At 38.5% G+C, this 25,209-nt stretch overlaps 1 protein-coding gene across 1 annotated transcript; it reads left to right on the top strand.

Annotated features, from left to right (window-relative positions):
* The first annotated feature begins 2,982 nt into the window (after positions 1–2,982).
* LOC130965975 (uncharacterized) lies at positions 2,983–3,689 on the top strand. The gene is made up of 2 exons (XM_057890726.1): positions 2,983–3,367; positions 3,445–3,689. Exons 1-2 carry the CDS (start codon positions 2,983–2,985, stop codon positions 3,687–3,689), a joined length of 630 nt encoding a protein of 209 aa, XP_057746709.1.
* The last annotated feature ends 21,520 nt before the right edge of the window (positions 3,690–25,209 follow it).

Genomic DNA, 25,209 nt, shown 5'->3' with positions numbered 1-25,209 from the left:
TTATTTGTTTATATAAAACTTAGTTATTTTTTCTGTAGTCCAAATTATGTCTGACAGGGAATGACCTTTACTATAAATTTCTCTTCGTTGAATAGTACACAATTGAAGTATAAAATGGATGTTCATTATACAAGTGACAAAAGTGGACAACTTACCTCTTCAACGAACCACCAATCTCTTCCCGCAGTTCTAAAAGTTATCAACATCATGAAGGTTTTATTTTTAATTTGTTAGTAATTTTCAATTTCTTCTTTTTATAATCAATACAAATATTATTACCATCGTCTATAAATTGGTTTCAGTGGTAGACGCATTTGATGACATTGTTATAGAGATTGATATCATTGATCATGATGATTCATATAATTGTGAAGGTACTTATATGTAATTTTTAACTATATTAATAGTTTTGTACAAAAAATTTAATGCCAGTGATTTTTTATAATTCAACTAATAAATATTTATAGATGGTGATGCTGGAGATTCTTCTGCATGTGTTATTCCATCATATGAAGAAGGTAAAATATATTTTTCTTTTAAATTTGGTGTTTTATTCCAATTTCATTAATATTTGTTCACTATTATACAAAATATAAATTTGTACACCTTCAGATACGTGGGATGCTGGTGATCTTTTTCATTTCTTCATTTATTGTAAAGCACCAATATCGGATGCTAAAAGACTTTCCCAAAGTAAAAAATAAAATAAAATTGCAAAGTTCAGTTTATATGTTGCATGGATGGAAGGGTTGAGCTTCCATTTCTTAGAGAAGTTCCTATTATTCTTCAAGATCTGTACTATACAGATAATAAGAAAGGAAAATACTTTCAGAAACACATACGAAAGTTTAATTCTATGTTTGCTTTCACATCTGGAAAAATAAATCGTACTTTGAACAATGGATCAGCTCCACCTACATTTTCAATCAATGGACAAAATTATCATTCAATTGGTAGTTTACTTCCAACCGAAAATGATAGGTCCATATTTGCACAACTTTATATTTATGATACGAAGAATGAAATTGAAAATCGCATATCTACTGTAAAGTACATAGTTCAATCAAGTTACTAATTTTTTTATCCTGAATTAATACTTAATTTGCAATACGTCAAGTTTTAATTATTATTTTTAATTTTAAAATTTATGCCATTAATGTTGATTCCTCAAAGACTATTGAAAGTGAAATTGTGTACCATCTCAAAGAAATGTTAGGCAATCATAATCATCTTGCAAAAAGTTTTCGTTCTGCCAGAGATAGATTCAATATCGAGAATCATGCAAATATTAGGATAAAGCTTATTCATAACCTGGTTAAGGATGGAAGAGTATACAACTTACCAACAGCTTCTGAGGTTGCTATTCTAATTGTTGGAGACATTGATGATTCAATTCTAAGAAGAGATATAATCATTGAATCCACTTCCAAGAAATTGCAAAGGATTGATGTTCTTCACCCGTTGTACTTGCCACTTCAATATCCATTAATTTTTTCGTATGGAGAAGATGGTTTTAGACTAGCCATTGAAATTTCAGCAGGATACAAGATTAGTTTTACAAAGAAGAGAAAGAATATAAGCATGAGAGAATTCTTCTTGTATCAAATTCAAATGAGATTCGAAGATTCTCCATTTTTTTATTCTCAAAGATTATTTTAACAGTTCTTGGTGGATGCTTACACAATGATAGAGTCTGAACATCTGAGGTTCATAAGGAATAACCAACCTAAATTGAGGGTTAACAAGTATAGTGCACTACATGAGTCATTGGTTCGAGGTGAAGCAAATGCTGTCACTATTAGTCAACGTATAATACTTCCAAGCAGTTTCACTAGTGGACCAAGATACATGTTTAACAATTGTAAAGACGCTTTTGCAATTTACAAATATGCAGGATATCCCAGTTATTTTATCATGATAACATGCAATCATGAATGAGATGAGATTAAATGTCTACTAAAGGACACAAGTCTTAAAGTAGAAGATCATCCTGACATTGTCTCAAGAATTTTCCACATAAAGTTAACTGAGCTTATTATGGACTTTAAGCAAGGGAAATTCTTTGGCAAGATATCTGCTTGTAAGTAATAGAAATTTTGTTGTTTACTTAACTTTCATGTAATATTGTTAACAGGCGTTATTTATGATAGATGTGTGCATAGTAGAATTCAAAAAACATGGACTACCACATGCTTATATTCTGTTGTTCATGGATCCAAATCATACACTTAAATCACCATATCAAATTGACAAGTTGATTTCTGCTGAGATACTAGATAAGATACGGAGGCCTAAACTATATGCAGCAGTAGAGAAGTTCATGGTGCATGGACTATGAGGTCGTCATAATAAAAAAAGTCCTTGCATGATCAACGGTCGTTGCTTTAAGTTCTATCCGAAGTCATTTCAAAGGAGGACTATCATTGATGAGGCTGGATTTTTGAAATATAGAAAGATTGATAACGGTTGCTCAATTTCTAAGAAGAATGTTGTACTTGACAATTCTTACATTGTACCATATAACCCATCACTGCTGTTAAAATATGGTTGTCATATTAATGTGGAGCATACATGTCAGACTTCTGCAATAAAATATCTTGTCAAATACATTCACAAGGAAAATGACAGAGTTACATCTGCTTTTTATCAATCAACAAGTGACGGTGATTGTCAACAAGTTGTTGATAAAATACATAATTATTATGACTGTAGATACATAGCAACATATGGGCTGCTTGGAGGGTATTTGGGTACGACATATAACAAAAAGAACCTTCGATCATTAGATTACCATTCCATTTACCTAATGAACATTCAACGGTCTTTAAGGATCATGAAAACATCATTGATGTTATAGAAAGGGTGGATGGCAAGCTCACGAAGTTGTTAGCATAGATGCTGGCTAATCAATTGTTTCCTTTTGGTCGATCTCTTACGTATAGCCAATTTTCTAATAGATTTGTATGGAAGGATGACATATCCATGTGGATGCCAAGGCATCAAGGTTTTTCAATTGGTCGATTGACACATGTGCCCCGTGGTAACGGAGAAGATTATTTCTTGAGACTTCTGCTAAACATACAAAAAGATTGCGTAAGTTTCATCAATCTTCGAACTGTCGATGGTGTTGTTCATTCCACCTTCAAGGAAGCGTGTTATGCATTAGGGCTGTTGCAAGATGATAACGAATTTATTGATGCTATGATAGAAGCAAGCACATGGGCTTCTGTGAGTTACATTAGAGATCTTTTTGTTGTTTTGTTATTATCAAACAACATCTCCAGTCCTATAAATGTCTGGCAAAAATGTTATAAAATACTTTCTGAAGACATCCTATATTCTGAAAGAAAAGTTCTACACTGTGAAGGTAATATTTTTAAACTTTCTTTACTCTCATGTACATATTTAAGTTTACAATGATAATTTTAGTTATTTTCACTGCAGAGTTACAACTATCTAATGAGCAAATTCTGAATCTAACTCTTTACAAGATTGAAGAAAAATTACAAGCTAATGGTATATCATTTAAGGAGTATGATCAGATGCCTCTCCCATCGTTGGATGCTATAGATAGAGTAGAAGATCGTCTAATAATGTACGAGATGAACTTTGATTTATCTGACCTGAGAGATGAGTTGTCAAGAAACTTACCCAACATGAATTTAGATCAGCAAAAAGCAGGGTTCTAAAAACTGGACCGATAATCAAACTGCTCTAACTACTAGTTCATTGGTTCACTGGTCTAATAAGTAACCGGAAGAATCGTTTTAGAATAAAATAATAAATAAATTATAAATAAATATTTTAAAATATAATTATAGTCTAATATAAATATCAAAATATTTTTCAAATTTAAAACACTACATAAAATGTCATCAACTAAATTCATATGATCTTATCAAAATACAAGCTCAAGTTAAATAGTAAAAAAACATAATAAATATAAAATGCTAACATAAAGATTTATCAATCATCAGAATTCGCAAGAACTTGTTGTAGATTTGCTTTGGTGAGATTATCTTCACCTTCATTTCCACCATCTTGAGCAAAAGAATTCAAGAGATACAGCATAAAGACCACTATTAACACCGTGACTTTGATATAAATCAGCAAGAAAAAACAACAGCACAAAGATATTGAAAAAACAAAAATAAAAAATTTCAATAATGATTTGATTTCAATTTTTTGCAATAGCAAGAAAATTTCAACAAAAATTTTAAAAATTGAAAAACAGCAGCAGCACAAAATCAATGAGCAGAAGCACAAAATTTTCAGTAATTATTTGATTTCCATGGTTAGCAGTGATGAGCGGATAATTTATACGCTTTTTGGCATTGTTTTTAGATAGTTTTTAGTATAATCTAGCTACTTTTAGGGATGTTTTCATTAGTTTTTATGCTAAATTCACATTTCTAGACTTTACTATGAGTTTGTGTGTTTTTCTGTGATTTCAGGTAATTTCTGGCTGAAATTGAGGGACCTGAGCAAAACTCTGATAAGGAGGCTGACAAAGGACTGCTGATGCTGTTAGATTCTGACCTCCCTGCACTCGAAATAGATTTTCTAGCGCTACAGAACTCCAAATGGCGCGCTCTCAACGGCTTTGGAAAGTAGACATCCAGAGCTTTCCAGCAATATATAATAGTTTATACTTTATTCGGGATTAGATGACGTAAACTGGCGCTCAACGCCAGTTCTATGCTGCATTCTGGAGTCAAATGCCAGAAATATGTCACGAACCAGAGTTGAACGCCAAAACATGTTACAACTTGGAGTTCAACTCCAAGAGAAGCCTTTGCACGTGTAAAGTTCAAGCTCAGCCCAAGCACACACCAAGTGGGCCCCGGAAGTGGATTTCTGCATCAATTACTTACTTCTGTAAACCCTAGTAGCTAGTCTAGTAGAAATTAGACATTTTACTATTGTATTAGACATTTGGGATTGTATTCTTGATTCTATGATCACGTTTTGGGGGCTGGCCATTCGGCCATGCCTGAACCTTCATCACTTATGTATTTTCAACAGTGGAGTTTCTACACACCATAGATTAAGGGTGTGGAGCTTTGCTGTACCTCGAGTTTTAATGCAATTACTACTATTTTCTATTCAATTCAATTTATTCCTGTTCTAAGATATTCGTTGCACTTCACCATGACGAATGTGATGATCCGTGACACTCATCACCATTCTCACCTATGAACACGTGACTGACAACTACTTCCGTTCTACCTTAGACCGAGTGCATATCTCTTGGATTCCTTAATTAGAATCTTCGTGGTATAAGCTAGAATTGATGGCGGCATTCATGAGAGTCCAAAAAGTCTAAACCTTGTCTGTGGTATTCCGCTTAGGATTCAGGGATTGAATGACTGTGACGAGCTTCAAACTCGCGATTGTTGGGCGTGATGACAAACGCAAAAGAATCAATGGATTCTATTCCGGCATGATCGAGAACTGACAGATGATTAGTCGTGCTGTGACAGAGCATTTGGACCTTTTTCACTGAGAGGATGGGATGTAGCCATTGACAACGGTGATACCCTACATACAGCTTGCCATGGAAAGGAGTAAGAAGGATTGGATGAAGGCAGTAGGAAAGCAGAGATTCAGAAGGAGCACAACATCTTCATACGCCTATCTGAAATTCCCTTCGATGATCTACATAAGTATTTCTATCTTTATTTTTTGTTTATTTATTATTATTATTCAAAAACTCCATAACCATTTATTATCCGCCTGACTGAGATTTACAAGATGACCATAGCTTGCTTCATACCAACAATCTCCGTGGGATCGACCCTTACTCACGTAAGGTTTATTACTTGGACGACCCAGTGCACTTGCTGGTTAGTTGTGCGAGGTTGTGAAGAAAGTGCTGAGTTAGTAAATGCGCACCCCAAGTTGAATGCCATTATAAGAGATCACAATTTCGTACACCAAGTTTTTGGCGCCGTTACCGGGGATTGTTCGAATTTAGACAACTGATGGTTCATCTTGTTGCTCAGATTAGGTAATTTTCTTTTTGTTTTATTTTCAAAAAAAATTATCCCTATTTTGGAAAAAAAAATATTTTAATTAAAAATAAATTATTCTATGGCTTCAGAATTTTTAAGAATGGATTCTAGAGTTTCATGAAGCATGTTGAATCCAAAATACCTCTAACTTAGCAAATATAGTCTTTGATCTGTCCAAGGCCACTTTAAGTTTCATGAGTGAAACAAGGTCCTCCATCATAAATCTGGACTCACAAGTGGGCCAGCTGAGTAAGAAAGTCACTGAAACTCCTCCTAGCACTCTCCCAAGTAATACTGAAGAGAATCCAAAAAGAGAGTACAAGGCCATTGATATAATCAACATGGCCGAACCTAGAGAGAAAGGAGAGGACGTGAATCCCAATGAGGAAGACCTCATGGGACGTCTCTCAAGCAAGAAGGAGTTCCCTATTGAGGACCCAAAGGAATCTGAGGCTCATATAGAGGCCATAGAGATTCCATAAACCTCCTTCTGCCATTCATGAGCTCTGAGAACTATTCTTCCTCTGAAGAGGATGAAGATATAACTGGAGAGCAAGTTGCTCAATATCTAGGAGCCATCATAAAGCTGAATGCCAAGTTGTTTGGTAATGAGACTTGGGAAGATGAACCTCCCTTACTCATTAGTGAACTAGATACATGGGTTCAGTAAATTTTACCTCAAAAGAGACAAGATCCTGGCAAATTCTTAATACCCTGCACCATAGGCACCATGACCTTTGAAAAGGCTCTGTGTGACCTAGGGTCAGGCATAAATCTTATGCCACTCTCTGTAATGGAGAAGATGGGGATCATTGAGGTGCAGTCTGCCATATTTTCATTACAATTGGCAGACAAGTCAGTAAGACAAGCTTATGGATTGGTAGAGGACGTGTTAGTAAAGGTTGAAAGCCTTTACATCCCTGCTGATTTCATAATCTTAGACACTGGGAAGGAGGAGGATGAATGCATCATCCTTGGAAGACCTTTCCTAGTCACAGCAGGAGCTGTGATAGATGTTAATAGAGGAGAATTAGTCCTTCAATTGAATGAGGACTACCTTGTGTTTAAGACTCAAGGGTGTTCTTCTGTATACATGGAGAGGAAGCATGAAAAGCTTCTCTCAGTACAGAGTCAAACAAAGCTCCCACCATCAAACTCTAAGTTTGGTGTTGGTAGGCCACAGCCAAACACTAAGTTTGGTGTTGAATCCCCACATCCAAACTCTAAGTTTGGTGTTGGGAGTCTACAACATTGACCTGATCACCTGTGTGGCTCCATGAGAGCCCACTGTCAAGATATTGACATTAAAGAAGCGCTTATTGGGAGGCAACCCAATTTTTATTTATCTAATTTTATTTTTCTTTTTATTGTTCTTTTATGTTTTATTAGGTTCATGATCATGTGGAGTCACAAAAAAAATACTAAAATTAAAAACAGAATAAAAAAACAGCAGAAGTAAAATCACATCCTAGAGGAAGGACTTACTGGCGTTCAAACGCCAGTAAGGAGCATCTGGCTGGCGTTCAACGCCAGAACAGAGTATGGATCTGGTGTTGAACGCCAGAAACAAGCAGCATCCTGGCGTTTGAACGCCAGGAATATACCCTGAGGAGAGCTGGCGCTGAACGCCAGAAACAAGCATGGAACTGGCGTTCAACTCCAGAAACATGCTGCAATTGGGCGTTGAACGCCCAACATAACCATCACTTCAGCGTTTAAATGCCAGAATTGTATGCAAAGGCGTTTTACATGCCTAATTGGTGCAGGGATGTAAATCCTTGACACCTCAGGATCTGTGGACCCCATAGGATCATCCCAGGATCTGTAGACCCCACAAGATCCCCACCTACCTCAACTCACCTTCTCTCCTCTTCTTTGCATTCATCCTCTCTTCCCCATAAACTCTCTTCCCCATAAACACTCTTCCCCAAAAACCCTTTACCAATCACCTCAATCTCTCTTTCCAATTACCCCCATTCACCACTCACATCCATCCACTCTTTCCCATAAACCCCACCTACCTTCAAAATTCAAAATTTCTTTCCCACCCAAGCACCCTAAATAGCCGAACCTACTGCCTCTCCCCTCACTATATAAACCCATCCATCCTTCTTCATTTTCACACAACACAACCCCCTCTTCTACACCTTGGCCGAATACACCTCCCCCCACTCTCCTCCATATTTTCTCTTCCTCTTCTTCTTTTCTTTCTTCTTTTGCTCGAGGGCGAGTAATATTCTAAGTTTGGTGTGGTAAAAGCATAACTTTTTGTTTTTCCATAACCACCTATGGCACCTAAGACCGGAGAAACCTCTAGAAAAGGGAAAGGGAAGACAAAAGCTTCCACCTCCGAGTCATGGGAAATGGAGAGATTCATCTCCAAAGCCCATCAAGACCACTTCTATGATGTTGTGGCCAAGAAGAAGGTGATCCCTGAGGTCCCTTTCAAGCTCAAGAAAAATGAGTATCCGGAGATCCGACATGAGATCCAAAGAAGAGGTTGGGAAGTTCTGACCAACCCCATTCAACAAGTCGGAATCTTAATGGTTCAAGAGTTATATGCCAATGCATGGATCACTAGGAACCATAACCAAATTATGAACCCGAATCCAAAGAATTATCTTACAATGGTTCGGGGGAAATACTTAGATTTTAGTCCGAAAAATGTGAGGTTGGCGTTCAACTTGCCTACAATGCAAGAAAATGCACGCCCCTACACTAGAAGGGTCAACTTTAATCAAAGGTTGGACCAAGTCCTTATGGACATATGTGTGGAAGGAGCTCAATGGAAAAGAGACTCCAAAGGCAAGCCGGTTCAATTAAAAAGACTGGACCTCAAGCCTGTAGCTAGAGAATGGTTGGAGTTCATCCAACACTCCATCATCCCCACTAGCAACCGATCCGAAGTTACTGTGGATCGAGCCATCATGATTCATAGCATCATGAATAGAGAGGAAGTAGAAGTTCATGAAGTAATCTCCTTTGAATTCTACAAAATAGCCGAAAAGTCCTCCACAATGGCAAGGCTAGCTTTTCTTCATCTTATTTGCCATCTATGTTACTCAGCTGGAGTTATCATAGAAGGAGACATCCCCATTGAGGAGGATAAGCCCATCATTAAGAAGAGGATGGAGCAAACAAGAGAGCCCACTCATGGAACCCAAGAGACGCATGACGAAGCTCATCACCAAGAAATCCCAGAGATGCCTCAAGGGATGCACTTTTCTCCCAACAACTATTGGGAACAACTCAACACTTCTCTAGAAGATTTGAGTTACAATATGGATCAATTAAGGGTGGAACATCAAGAGCATTCCATCATTCTCCATGAAATTAGAGAAGATCAAAGAACAATGAGGGAGGAGCAACAAAGGCAAGGAAGATACATAGAAGAACTCAAGGACATCATTGGTTCTTCAAGAAGAAAGCTCTACCATCACTAAGGTGGACTCATTCCTTGTTCTTATTTTTTCTGTTTTTTCGGTTTTTATGCTATATGTGTGTTTATGTTTTGTGTCTCTACCTCATGATCATTAGTATTGAGTAACTATGTCTTAAGGCTATAAATAATTCCATAAATCCTTCACCTCTCTTAAATAAAACACATTTTTAATTCAAAAGAACAAGAAGTACATGAATTTCAAAATTATCCTTGAATTTAGTTTAATTATATTGATGTGGTGACAATACTTTTTGTTTTCTGAATGAATGCTTGAACAGTGCATAATTTTGATCTTTTTGTTTATGAATGTTAAAATTGTTGGCTCTTGAAAGAATGATGAACAAAGAGAATGTTATTGACAATCTGAAAAATCATGAAAATTGATTCTTGAAGCAAGAAAAAGCAGTGAAAAAGCAAAAGCTTGCGAAAAAAATGGTGAAAAAATCAGAAAGAAAAAGAAAAAGCAAGCAGAAAAAGCCAATAGCCCTTAAAACCAAAAGGCAAGGGTAAAAAGGATCCAAGGCTTTGAGCATCAATGGATAGGAGGGCCCAAGGAAATAAAATCCAGGCCTAAGCGGCTAAATCAAGCTGTCCCTAACCATGTGCTTGTGGCATGCAGGTCCAAGTGAAAAGCTTGAGACTGAGTGGTTAAAGTCGTGATCTAAAGCAAAAAGAGTGTGCTTAAGAGCTCTGGACACCTCTAACTGGGGACTTTAGCAAAGCTGAGTCACAATTTGAAAAGGTTCACCCAGCTATGTGTCTGTGGCATTTATGTATCTGGTGGTAATACTGGAAAACAAAGTGCTTAGGGCAATGGCCAAGACTCATAAAAGTAGCTGTGTTAAAGAATCAACATACTTAACTAGGAGAATCAATAACACTATTTGAAATTCTAAGTTCCTATAGATGCCAATCATTCTAAACTTCAAAGGAAAAAGTGAGATGCCAAAAATGTTCAGAGGCAAAAAGCTACAAGTCCCACTCATCTAATTAGGACTAATATTCATTGATATTCTGGAATTTATAGTGTATTCTCTTCTTTTTATCCTAATTGATTTTCAGTTGCTTGGGGACAAGCAACAATTTAAGTTTGGTGTTGTGATGAGCGGATAATTTATATGCTTTTTGGCATTATTTTTAAATAGTTTTTAGTATAATCTAGCTACTTTTAGGGATGTTTTCATTAGTTTTTATGCTAAATTCACATTTCTAGACTTTACTATGAGTTTGTGTGTTTTTCTGTGATTTCAGGTAATTTCTGGCTGAAATTGAGGGACCTGATCAAAACTCTGATAAGGAGGCTGACAAAGGACTGCTGATGTTGTTGGATTCTTACCTCCTTGCACTCGAAATAAATTTTCTGGAGCTACAAAACTCCAAATGGCGCGCTCTCAACGGCTTTGGAAAGTAGACATCCAGAGCTTTCCAGTAATATATAATAGTCCATACTTTATTCGGGATTAGATGATGCAAACTGGCGCTCAACGCCAGTTCTACGCTGCATTCTGGAGTCAAACGCCAGAAACACGTCACGAACCAGAGTTGAACGCCAAAAACACGTTACAACTTGGCGTTCGACTCCAAGAGAAGCCTTTGCACGTGTAAAGTTCAAGCTCAGCCCAAGCACACACCAAGTGGTCCCCGGAAGTGGATTTCTGCATCAATTACTTACTTCTCTAAACCATAGTAGCTAGTTTAGTATAAATAGGACATTTTACTATTGTATTAGACATTTGGGATTGTATTCTTGATCCTGTGATCACGTTTTGGGGGTTGGCCATTCGGTCATGCCTGAACCTTCATCACTTATGTATTTTCAACGGTGGAGTTTCTACACACCATAGATTAAGGTAAGGGTGTGGAGCTCTGCTGTACCTCGAGTTTTAATGCAATTACTACTATTTTTTATTCAATTTAATTTATTCCTGTTCTAAGATATTCGTTGCACTTCACCATGATGAATGTGATGATCCGTGACACTCATCATCATTCTCACCTATGAACGCGTGACTGACAACCACTTCCGTTCTACCTTAGACCGAGCGCATATCTCTTGGATTCCATAATCAGAATCTTCGTGGTATAAGCTAGAATTGATGGCGGCATTCATGAGAGTTCGGAAAGTCTAAACCTTGTCTGTGGTATTCCGAGTAGGATTCAGGGATTGAATGACTGTGACGAGCTTCAAACTCGCGATTGTTGGGTGTGATGACAAACGCAAAAGAATCAATGGATTCTATTCTGGCATGATCGAGAACCGACAGATGATTAGCCATGCTGTGACAGAGCATTTGGACCTTTTTCACTGAGAGGATGGGATGTAGCCAGTGATAACGGTGATGCCCTACATACAGCTTGCCATTGAAAGGAGTAAGAAGGATTGGATGAAGGCAGTAGGAAAGCAGAGATTCAGAAGGAGCACAGCATCTTCATATGCCTATCTGAAATTCCCATCGATGATCTACATAAATATTTCTATCTTTATTTTCTGTTTATTTATTATTATTATTCGAAAACTCCTTAACCATTTATTATCCTCCTGACTGAGATTTACAAGATGACCATAGCTTGCTTCATACTAACAATCTCCGTGGGATCGACCCTTACTCACATAAGGTTTATTACTTGGACGACCCAGTACACTTGCTGGTTAGTTGTGCAAGGTTGTGAAGAAAGTGCTGAGTTAGTAAATGCACACACCAAGTTGAATGCCATTATAAGAGATCACAATTTCGTGCACCAAGCAGCAACAACCAAATTTCAACAAAACTTTCGGAAATTAAACACACAATAGCAGCACAAAATTAATGAGTAGCAACACAAAATTTGAATAATGATTTCCTTTTCATTAATTGATTGACGAATTTTGCTCCAACCAGCAAGAAAATTAGCAACATTTAAAAGAATCAAAGACTAAGCTTCACTGAGAAACTGAAGAACACCCAAACCTAGAAAACTTCAACATAGCTTAAACCAAAATTCACAATCCCTTTAAATTAAAGCAGCAAGCAACTTGAGAACTAAAGCAAGGTTAACAAGGTTAAGCAGTGAACTAAATCAGTGTAATTTTAACAATGATTAACCGAACTAAATCAACTAATTATTCAATTACTCAATCAAAAACAAGAAAACGGTATAATACAGTACAGGAGCAGAGCTAATCAATGATTCAAATTTCAATTTGAGTAGCACTAACATAATCCAAAAAAATCAATATTCTAGCAGAATCTCAAAAAAATCATTGAATCAATGTTCTGAGCAAAGATAGAAAAACAAAAAACCAAAAATTTTTAAAAAAATGAAGAAATTGCCTGCGTGAGCTCGAGGAAGACGCTCGAGGAAGAAGAGGCGTGATAAACGACAATTTTATGGTTTATTTTGGATTGAATTGAGTAGATTTTGTAAACTTTAGTCACACTTATTCATATAAATTGCATGTGATGGGTGAAAAATTAGAATTCCACACAAACTCGCCGGCAAGTGTACCGGGTCGCATCAAGTAGTAAAACTCACTTAGAGTGAGGTCGATCCCACAGGGATTGATGGATCAAGCAACTTTAGTGGGTGATTAGTCTAGTCAAGCTAACATTGGTGAATTGGGTGAAATTGAGTAATAGAATATAAATGACAAGGAATTTAAAATTGCAGAATGTAAATAGGCAGAAAACTTAAAGAGCAAGAAAAGTAAAATTGTAGTAAATGTAAATTAGCAGAATGTAGATTGGACAAAAGCTTAAAAAGCAAGAAAAGTAGATTGCAGCAAAATGTAAAGGGGGGCTGGGTGCTAAAAATTTAAAGAAAGCAGTAAAGCAAAACTCAGAGCAATTGCAGAAAATTAAACTTGTAGGAAGAGTAGATCAGATTGAATCAAGAACAGAAATGTAAAGTTGCAGAGAAGTAGAAGTGCAGAAGAGTAAATCAAGCTCAATGAAAATGAAGCTGTAAAATTGAATTCAAGACTGAAATATGACAATTGCAGAAAAATGTATCAAAGAGAATTCTCTATTCTACTCCTACTCCTACTGCTCTCTAGCAGAGCCAGCCTTCTTTTCTCTTCAAGCATTCTTCTATTTATAGGCTTCTTCTTTTTAATTGAGTCTTCAGTGTATTTGGACTTGGGCCTTAGCCTTGATTGAAGCAGGGATTGATCGAATTGGTGCCTAATGAAATTGAGGAGAAGTGTGTGCCAATTATGCCTTTCTGGTGTTGAAGTTGGAGTCAACGTTTTCGGCCAAACGTTGAGTCAAACGTTTTTGTGAAAAATTAGGTTATGGTTCTATCATTCATGTTTGACTCAACGTTGGAGTGCCAACGTTCGCATATCCACGCGTACGCGTGCTGTGCGCGTATGCGCGCTTGGGTCAAAATGTACATCCACGCGTGCGCGTCATGTATGTGCGCGCGGATGCTCAAAAGTTAAACTTGCACGTACGCGCCATAGATGCGAGCATGCCATTATGATCTTTCAAATCAGAATTTCAAATTCAAGATCGCGCACGTTGGCTTTCACGTTTGAGGTAGCGTTTGGGGCCAACGTTGCCTATCCACGCGTGCCCGCCAGCTGCGCGTGCGCGTGGATTACCAGAAATCTCCAACCGCGCATACGCGTGTAGCACGCGTGCGCGTCACTGCAATTTTTTCAGAATCTCCAGAAAGCTTTTTTCTTTACCACGTTGGGGGTTGATGAGCGGATAATTTATATGCTTTTTGGCATTGCTTTTAGTATGTTTTTAGTATGTTTTAGTTAGTTTTTAGTATATTTTTATTAGTTTTTAGTTAAAATTCACTTTTCTGGACTTTACTATGATTTTGTGCGTTTTTCTGTGATTTCAGGTATTTTCTGGCTGAAATTGAGGGACCTGAGCAAAAATCTGATTCAGAGGCTGAAAAGGACTGCAGATGCTGTTGGATTCTGACCTCCCTGCACTTGAAGTGGATTTTCTGGAGCTACAGAAGCCCAATTGGCACGCTCTTAATGGCGTTAGAAAGTAGACATCCTGGGCTTTCCAGCAATATATAATAGTCTATACTTTATCCGAGATTTGATGGCCCAAATAGGCGTTCCAAATCAGCTCAAAACTACCCGGCGTTAAACGCCGGAACTGGCACAAGAATGGGAGTTAAACGCCCAAAATGGCACAAAAGCTGGCGTTTAACTCCAAGAAAAGTCTCTACACATAGAAGCTTCAATGCTCAGCCCAAGCACACACCAAGTGGGCCCGGAAGTGGATTTTTATGTCATTTACTCCTCTTTGTAAACCCTAGGCTACTAGTTCTCTACAAATAGGACCTTTTGCTATTGTATTTTGATCTTTGGATCTTTGATCATCTTTAGATCTTTGAATCTTTTGATCACATTTTGGAGGCTGGCCATTCGGCCATGCCTAGACCTTGTTCTTGTGTATTTTCAATGGTGGAATTTCTACACACCATAGATTAAGGTGTGGAGCTCTGCTGTACCTCGAGTATTAATGCAATTACTATTGTTCTTCTATTCAATTCAGCTTGTTCTTGTTCTAAGATATCACTTGTTTCTCAACTTGATGAATGTGATGATCCGTGACACTCATCATCATTCTCACCTATGAACGTGTGCCTACCTCCGTTCTACCTTAGATTGAGTGGATATCTCTTGGATCCCTTAATCGGAATCTTCGTGGTATAAGCTAGAATTGATGGCGGCATTCAAGAGAATCTGGAAGGTCTAAACCTTGTCTGTGGTATTCTGAGTAGGATTCAATGATTGAATGACTGTGACGAGCTTCAAACTCCTGAAGGCTGGGCGTTAGTGACAGACGCAAAAGAATCAATTGATTCTATTCCAACCTGATTGAGAACCGACAGATGATTAGCCGTGCCGTGACAGGGTGCGTTGAACATTTTCACTGAGAGGACGGGATTGTAGCCACTAACAACGGTGATGCCCAACATACAGCTTGTCATGGAAAGGAGTAAGAAGGATTGGATGAAGACAGTAGGAAAGCAGAGAGACGGAAGGGACAAAGCATCTCCATACACTTATCTGAAGTTCTCACCAATGAATTACATAAGTATCTCTATCTTTATCTTTATGCTTTATTCATAAATCATCCATAACCATTTGAATCTGCCTGACTAAGATTTACAAGGTGACCATAGCTTGCTTCATACCAACAATCTCCGTGGGATCGACCCTTACTCGCGTAAGGTTTATTACTTGGACGACCCAGTGCACTTGCTGGTTAGTTGTGCGAAGTTATGATAAGGAGTTGAGATTGCAATTGAGCGTACCATGTTGATGGCGCCATTGATGATCACAATTTCGTGCACCAAGTTTTTGGCGCCGTTGCCGGGGATTGTTTTGAGTTTGGACAACTGACGGTTCATCTTGTTGCTTAGATTAGGTATTTTTCTTCAGAGTTCTTAAGAATGAATTCTAGTGTTTCAAGGTGATGTTCTTATCATCACCAAAGCTGATTGATTCTCATCAATTTAGCTCTTGAATGCAATGTCCTGCTGAAGCTTGGCTAGCCATGTCTAATTTCTTTAGACTAAAGCTTTAGACTAACATTGCATGATTCCTGGAATTCTCATTAAGAATTTTGATATCTTTATTTTCTTTTCCACTTAGTTTTCAAAAAAAAATCCAAAAAAAAATTACAAAATCATAAAAACCAAAAATATTGTATGTTTCTTGTTGAGTCTAGAGTCTCATGTTAAGTTTGGTGTCAATTGCATGTTTCTATTCTTCTTGCATTCATTCATGTGTTTTAAGTGATCCTCAAGTTATTCTTGATGATTTCCTTGCTCTGATCTTTGAATTCTCTTGACTTGAGTGTTTTGTTATATGCATTCTCATTTTGTTAGTGTCAGTAGTATACAAACTGCTAAGTTTGGTGTCTTGCATGCATTGTTATTTGATTTTAGTTGCATTTTGATTATTCCTCATTATTAAAAATCCAAAAAATATTTTTAATTTGTGTCTTTTCAAGTCAATAATACAGAGAATTGAAGATTCAGAACATACAGCAGAGGAACTATACAGAAAAGGCTGGACATTCAAAACGCCCAGTGAAAAAGGAAAACTGGCGTTTAAACGCCAGCCAGGGTACCTGGCTGGGCATTTAACGCCCAAAAGGGTAGTGTTTTGGGCGTTAAACGCCAGAATGTGCACCATTCTGGGCGTTTAACGCCAGGATGGCACAAGAGGGAAGATTTTGTTTTCAATTCAAATTTTTTTCAGGTTTTCAAAATTTTTCAAAATCAAATCTTTTTCAAATCATATTTTTTCAATCATAATCAATTTCTTTCTTTTTCAAAAATACTTGCTATCAATTAATGATTTGATTCAACATTTCAAGTATGTTGCCTTTTTTGTTGAGAAAGGTTTAATGGCTGAATCATATCTTTCTTGTTAGGCAGGTTATTAGTTTTTAAAATCAAATCTTTTTAAATTGTTTTTCAAATCATATCTTCTCAATCACATCTTTTTAAAACCATAACTTTTCAATCATATCTTTTTAATCATATCTCTTTCAAAATAGTTTTCAATCATATCTTTTTAATCTCTAATTTCAAAATCTTTTTCAAAAATCACTTAATTTCTTTTCCACTCTTAGTTTTCGAAAATCAATTAGTATTTTTCAAAATGTTTTTAAAAATCTTTTACTTTATTTTCGAAAATTTCTTCCCCTCTTCTCACATCCTTCTATTTATGAACTAACACTCCTCCTTAATGCACAATTCGAACTCTATCTCTCTTGATAAGTTCGAATTCTTCTACCTCTTCCTTCTATTTTTTGTTTCCTCTGACACCTCAAGGAATCTCTATACTGTGACATAGAGGATTCCATATTTTCTTGTTCTTTTCTCTTTCATATGAGCAGGAGCAAAGACAAAAGCATTCTTGTTGAGGCTGACCCTGAACCTGAAAGGACCTTGAAGCGAAAGCTAAGAGAAGCTAAGGCACAACTCTCTATAGAGGATCTAACAGAAATCTTTAAAGAAGAAGACATGGCAGCCGAAAACAACAACAATGCCAACAATGCAAGGAAGGTGCTGGGTGACTTTACTACACCTACTCCTGACTTCTATGGGAGAAGCATCTCTATCCCTGCCATTGGAGCAAACAACTTTGAGCTTAAGCCTCAATTAGTTTCTCTAATGCAACAGAATTACAAGTTCCATGGACTTCCATTGGAAGATCCTCATCAGTTTTTAGCTGAATTCTTGCAAATCTGTGACACTGTAAAGACTAATGGGGTTGACCCTGAGGTCTACAGACTTATGCTATTCCCTTTTGCTGTAAGAGACAGAGCTAGGATATGGTTGGATTCACAACCTAAAGAAAGCCTGAACTCTTGGGAAAAGCTAGTCAATGCCTTCTTGGCAAAGTTCTTTCCACCTCAAAAATTGAGTAAGCTTAGAGTGGAAGTCCAAACCTTCAGACAGAAGGAAGGAGAATCCCTCTATGAAGCTTGGGAAAGATACAAACAATTGATCAGAAAGTGTCCCTCTGACATGCTTTATGAATGGAGCATCATAGGTATTTTCTATGATGGTCTGTCTGAACTGTTCAAGATGTCTTTGGATAGTTCTGCTGGAGGATCTCTTCATCTGAAGAAGACGCCTACAGAAGCTCAAGAACTCATTGAAATGGTTGCAAATAACCAATTCATGTACACTTCTGAAAGGAATCCTGTGAGCAATGGGACGAATCAGAAGAAAGGAGTTCTTGAGATTGATACTCTGAATGCCATATTGGCTCAGAATAAAATATTGACTCAGCAAGTCAATATGATTTCTCAAAGTTTGTCTGGAATGCAAGCTGCACCAGGCAGTACTAAGGACGCTTCATCTGAAGAAGAAGCTTATGATCTTGAGAACCCTTCAATGGAAGAGGTGAATTACATGGGAGAACCCTATGGAAACACCTATAATTCTTCATGGAGAAATCATCCAAATCTCTCATGGAAGGATCAACAGAGACCTCAACAAGGTTTCAACAACAATAATGGTGGAAGAAATAGGTTTAGCAATGGCAAGCCTTTTCCATCATCTTCTCAGCAACAGACAGAGAATTCTAAGCAGAACCACTCTGACTTAGCAACCATGGTCTCTGATATAATCAAAACCACTCAAAGTTTCATGACTGAAACAAGGTCCTCCATTAGGAATTTGGAGGCACAAGTGGGTCAGCTGAGCAAGAAAATTACTGAACTCCCTCCTAGTACTCTTCCAAGCAATACAGAAGAGAATCCAAAAGGAGAATGCAAGGCCATTAACATGACCTACATAGCCGAACTTGGAGAGGAGGAAGAGGCAGTGAACGCCACTGAGGAAGACCTCAATGGACGTCCACTGGCCTCCAATGAGTTCCCTAATGAGGAACCATGGGAATCTGAGGCTCACACTGAGACCATAGAGATTCCATTGGATTTACTTCTGCCATTCATGAGCTCTGATGAGTATTCTTCCTCTGAAGAGGATGAGTATGTCACTGAAGAGCAAGTTGCTAAATACCTTGGAGCAATCATGAAGCTAAATGACAAGTTATTTGGTAATGAGACTTGGGAGGATGAACCCCCTTTGCTCACCAAAGAACTAGATGACTTGTCTAGGCAGAAATTACCTCAAAAGAGACAAGATCCTGGGAAGTTTTCAATACCTTGTACCATAGGCACCATGACCTTTAAGAAGGCTCTGTGTGATCTAGGGTCAAGCATAAACCTCATGCCTCTCTCTGTAATGGAGAAGCTAGGGATCTTTGAGGTACAAGCTGCAAGAATCTCACTAGAGATGGCAGACAATTCAAGAAAACAAGCTTATGGACTTGTAGAGGACGTTCTAGTAAAGATTGAAGACCATTACATCCCTGCTGATTTCATAGTCCTAGAGATTGGAAAGTGCATGGATGAATCCATCATCCTTGGCAGACCCTTCCTAGCCACAGCAAAGGCTGTGATTGATGTGGACAGAGGAGAATTGATCATTCAAGTGAATGAAGATTCCTTTGTGTTTAAGGCTCAAGGATATCCCTCTGTCACCATGGAGAGGAAGCATGAAAAGCATCTCTCAAAACAGAGTCAAACAAAGCCCCCACAGTCAAACTCTAAGTTTGGTGTTGGGAGGCCACAACCAAATTCTAAGTTTGGTGTTGAACCCCCACATTCAAACTCTAAGTTTGGTGTTGGGAGGTTCCAACATTGCTCTGAGTATCTGTGAGGCTCCATGAGAGCCCTCTGTCAAGCTACTGACATTAAAGAAGCGCTTGTTGGGAGGCAACCCAATATTATATTTAATCTATTTCCCTTTGTTATTTTATGTTTTCTGTAGGTTGATGATCATGAGAAGTCACAAAATCAATTAAAAAAGCAAAACCAGAATGAAAAATAGAAAGAAAAACAGCACACCCTGGAGGAAGACCTTGCTGGCGTTTAAACGCCAGTAAGGGCAGCAAATGAGCGTTTAACGCCAGAAAGGGGCACCAGACTGGCGTTAAACGCCAGAAAGGGGCACCAGACTGGCGTTAAACGCCAGAAAGGGGCACCAGACTGGCGTTAAACGCCAGGAAAGGGCAAGAAGCTGGCGTTAAACGCCAGAAAGGGGCACCAGCCCGGCGTTTAACGCCAGAATTGGCATAGAGAGCATTTTTGCTCGCCACTTGGTGCAGGGATGACTTTTTCTTGACACCTCAGGATCTGTGGACCCGACAGGATCCCCTCCTACCCCACCACTCTCTCTCTTCTTCACCCATTCACCAATCACCTCAGCACCTCTTCCCCAAAAACCCCTCACCTATCAAATTCCATCTCTCTCTTCACTACTCACATCCATCCTTCATAAAACCCCACCTACCTCACCATTCAAATTCAAACCACTTTCCCTCCCAAACCCACCCTCCCATAGCCAAAACCTACCCCACTCTCAACCCCTATATAAACCCATCTTCACCCCTTCATTTTCACACAACCTAAACACTACTTCTCCCCCTTTGGCCGAACCACAAAGCCATCTCCATCTCCTCTATTTCTTCTTCTTATACTCTCTTCTTTCTTCTTTTGCTCGAGGATGAGCAAACCTTCTAAGTTTGGTGTGGTAAAAGTATTGCTTTTTTTTTCATAACCATTTATGGCATCTAAGGCCAGAGAAACCTCTAGAAAGAGGAAAGGGAAGGCAAAAGCTTCCACCTCCGAGTCATGGGAGATGGAGAGATTCATCTCAAGGGTGCATCAAGACCACTTCTATGAAGTTGTGGCCTTGAAGAAGGTGATCCCCGAGGTCCCTTTCAAACTCAAAAAGAGTGAATATCCGGAGATCCGACATGAGATCCGAAGAAGAGGTTGGGAAGTTCTTACCAACCCCATTCAACAAGTCAAAATCTTAATGGTTCAAGAGTTCTATGCCAATGCATGGATCACCAAGAGCCATGATCAAAGTGTGAACCCGAACCCAAAGAATTGGCTTACAATGGTTTGGGAGAAATGCTTAGATTTTAGTCCGGAAAATGTAAAGTTGGCATTCAACTTGCCCATGATGCAAGGAGATGAACACCCTTACACTAGAAGGGTCAACTTTGATCAAAGGTTGGACCAAGTCTTCATAGACATTTGTGAAGAGGGCGCTCAATGGAAGAGAGATTCAAGAGGGAAGCCGGTTCAACTAAGAAGGCATGACCTCAAACCCGTGGCTAGGGGATGGTTGGAGTTTATCCAACGCTCAATCATTCCCACTAGCAACCGGTCCGAAGTTACTATAGACCAGGCCATCATGATTCATAGCATCATGATTGGAGAGGAAGTAGAAGTTCATGAGGTTATAGCCCAAGAACTTTATAAGGTGGCGGACAAGTCCTCTACCTTGGCAAGGTTAGCCTTTCCTCATCTCATTTGTCACCTCTGTTATTCAGTTGGAATTGACATTGAGGGAGACACCCTCATTGATGAGGACAAGCCCATCACTAAGAAAAGGATGGAGCAAACAAGAGATCCCACTCATCATGAAATCCCTGAGATGCCTCAAGGGATGCACTTTCCTCCACAAAACTATTGGGAGCAAATCAACACCTCCCTAGGAGAATTGAGTTCCAACATGGGACAACTAAGGGTGGAGCACCAAGAACATTCCATCCTCCTCCATGAAATTATAGAAGATCAAAGAATCATGAGAGAGGAACAACAAAGGCAAGGAAAAGACATTGAGGAGCTCAAGCACTCCATAAGATCTTCAAGAGGAAGAGCAAGCCGCCATCACTAAGGTGGACCCGTTCTTTAATTTCCTTGTTCTTTATTTTCCTATTTTTCGAATTTTAATGCTTATGTTTATCTATGTTTATGTCTTATGATCATTAGTGTCTTAGTGTGTATGCCTTAAAGTTATGAATGTCCTATGAATCCATCACCTTTCTTAAATGAAAAATGTTCTTAATTGAAAAAGAGAAGAATTGCATGAATTTTGAATTTTATAACAGATTAATTATTTTGATGTGGTGGCAATACTTTTGTTTTCTGAATGTATGCTTAAACAGTGCATATGCCTTTTGAATTTGTTGTTCATGAATGGTTGGCTCTTGAAAGAATGATGAAAAAGGAGACATGTTACTGAGGATCCGAAAAATCACAAAAATGATTCTTGAAGCAAGAAAAAGCAGTGAATACAAAAAAAAAAGAAAAAAAAAGAGAAAAAGAAAAAAATTAATAAAGTTGTGATCCAAGGCAAAAAGAATGTGCTTAAGAACCCTGGACACCTCTAATTGGGGACTCTAGCAAAGCTAAGTCACAATCTGAAAAGGTTCACCCAATTATGTGTCTGTGGCATGTATGTATCCGGTGGTGATACTGGAAGACAGAGTGCTTTGGGCCACGGCCAAGACTCATAAAGTAGATGTGTTCAAAAATCATCATACTTAACTAGGAGAATCAATAACACTATCTGGATTCTGAGTTCCTATAGAAGCCAATCATTCTGAATTTCAAAGGATAGAGTGAGATGCCAAAACTGTTCAAAGGCAAAAAGCTAAAAGCCCCGCTCATCTAATTAATACTGATCTTCATAGATGTTTTTGGAATTTATTGCATATTCTCTTCCTTTTTATCTTATTTGATTTTCAGTTGCTTGGGGACAAGCAACAATTTAAGTTTGGTGTTGTGATGAGCGGATAATTTATACGCTTTTTGGCATTGCTTTTAGTATATTTTTAGTATGTTTTAGTTAGTTTTTAGTATATTTTTATTAGTTTTTAGTTAAAATTCACTTTTCTAGACTTTACTATGAGTTTGTGTGTTTTTCTGTGATTTCAGGTATTTTCTGGCTGAAATTGAGGGACCTGAGCAAAAATCTGATTCAGAGGCTGAAAAGGACTGCAAATGCTGTTGGATTCTGACCTCCCTGCACTCGAAGTGAATTTTCTGGAGCTACAAAAGCCCAATTGGCGCGCTCTCAAAAGCGTTGGAAAGTAGACATCCTGGGCTTTCCAGCAATATATAATAGTCCATACTTTGTCCGAGATTTGATGGCCCAAACTGGCGTTCCAAATCAGCTCAAAACTGCCCGACGTTAAACGCCGGAACTGGCACAAGAATGGGAGTTAAACGCCCAAACTGGCACAAAAGCTGGCGTTTAACTCCAAGAAAAGTCTCTACACATAGAAGCTTCAATGCTCAGCCCAAGCACACACCAAGTGGGCCCGGAAGTGGATTTTTATGTCATTTACTCCTCTTTGTAAACCCTAGGCTCCTAGTTCTCTACAAATAGGACCTTTTGCTATTGTATTTTGATCTTTGGATCTTTGATCATCTTTAGATCTTTGAATCTTTTGATCACGTTTTGGAGGCTGGCCATTCGGCCATGCCTAGACCTTGTTCTTATGTATTTTCAATGGTGGAGTTTCTACACACCATAGATTAAGGTGTGGAGCTCTGCTGTACCTCGAGTATTAATGCAATTACTATGGTTCTTCTATTCAATTTAGCTTGTTCTTGTTCTAAGATATCACTTGTTCCTCAACTTGATGAATGTGATGATCCATGACACTCATCATCATTCTCACCTATGAACGTGTGCCTGACAACCACCTCTGTTCTACCTTAGATTGAGTGGATATCTCTTGGACTCCTTAACTGGAATCTTCGTGGTATAAGCTAGAATTGATGGCGGCATTCAAGAGAATCTGGAAGGTCTAAACCTTGTCTGTGGTATTCTGAGTAGGATTCAATGATTGAATGACTGTGACGAGCTTCAAACTCCTGAAGGCTGGGCATTAGTGACAGACGCAAAAGAATCAATGGATTCTATTCCAACCTGATTAAGAACCGACAGATGATTAGCCGTGTCGTGACAGGGTGCGTTGAACATTTTCACTTAGAGGACGGGATTGTAGCCACTGACAACGGTGATGCCCAACATACAGCTTACCATGGAAAGGAGTAAGAAGGATTGGATGAAGACAGTAGGAAAGCAGAGAGACGGAAGGGACAAAGCATCTCCATTCGCTTATCTGAAATTCTCACCAATGAATTACATAAGTATCTCTATCTTTATGCTTTATTCATATATCATTCATAACCATTTGAATCTGCCTGACTAAGATTTACAAGGTGACCATAGCTTGCTTCATGCCAACAATCTCCGTGGGATCGACCCTTAGTCGCGTAAGGTTTATTACTTGGACGACCCAGTGCACTTGCTGGTTAGTTGTGCGAAGTTGTGATAAGGAGTTGAGATTGCAATTGAGCGTATCATGTTAATGGCGCCATTGATGATCACAATTCCGCACACCAGGGGTAACGTTGGATGTCCAACGCTCCCTCCAACATGAGCATCAGTACATCATGCAGGGATTGGGTCTGCCCCTTCTTCCAACGTTGGAGGCAACGTTGGTGGTCCAACTTGGCCACTGATGAGCGGATAATTTATACGCTTTTTGGCATTGTTTTTAGGTAGTTTTTAGTAAGTTTAAGCTACTTTTAGGGATGTTTTCCTTAGTTTTTATGTTAAATTCACATTTCTGGACTTTACTATGAGTTTGTGTGTTTTTCTGTGATTTCAGGTAAATTCTGACTGAAATTGAGGGATTTGAGCAAAACTCTGAAAAAGGCTGACAAAAGGACTGCTGATGCTGTTGGATTCTGACCTCCCTGCACTCGAAATGGATTTTCTGGAGCTACAGAACTCCAATTGGCGCGCTCTCAACGGCTTTGGAAAGTAGACATCCAGAGCTTTCCAGCAATATATAATAGTCCATGCTTTATTCGAAGATTGACGACGTAACTTGGCGTTAAACGCCAAGTACATGCTGCTGTCTGGAGTTAAACGCCAGAAAAACGTCATGATCCGGAGTTGAACGCCCAAAACACGTCATAACTCGAAGTTCAACTCCAAGAGAAGCCTCAGCTCGTGGATAGATCAAGCTCAGCCCAAACACACACCAAGTGGGCCCCGGAAGTGGATTTATGCATCAATTACTTACTCATGTAAACCCTAGGAGCTAGTCTAGTATATATAGGACATTTATCTATTGTATTAGACATCTTTGGTCTCAGTTTTATTTTATTCTTCATCTTAGGAGATCATTGATCACGTTTTGGGGGCTGGTCATTCGGCCATGCCTGAACCTCTTTTGCTTATGTATTTTCAACGGTGGTGTTTCTGCACACCATAGATTAAGGGTGTGGAGCTCTGCTGTACCTCAAGTATTAATGAAATTCTATCTTCTTTTATTCAATTCCTCTTTTATTCTTATTCCAAGATATTCATTCGTACCCAAGAACATGATGA

Source organism: Arachis stenosperma, chromosome 3 (assembly GCF_014773155.1).
Source record: "Arachis stenosperma cultivar V10309 chromosome 3, arast.V10309.gnm1.PFL2, whole genome shotgun sequence".
Lineage (NCBI taxonomy): Eukaryota > Viridiplantae > Streptophyta > Magnoliopsida > Fabales > Fabaceae > Arachis > Arachis stenosperma.
The sequence above is the reverse complement of the archived record's forward strand: the minus strand, read 5'-3'. Positions and strand labels throughout refer to the sequence as shown.

Bases quoted from the DNA above. Each gene is read 5' to 3' on its own strand.
- LOC130965975 (XM_057890726.1), top strand. From the start codon at position 2,983: ATGTGGATGCCAAGGCATCAAGGTTTTTCAATTGGTCGATTGACACAT. The intron at 3,368-3,444 runs GTAATATTTTTA...TTTTCACTGCAG, and splicing joins AAAAGTTCTACACTGTGAAG to AGTTACAACTATCTAATGAG.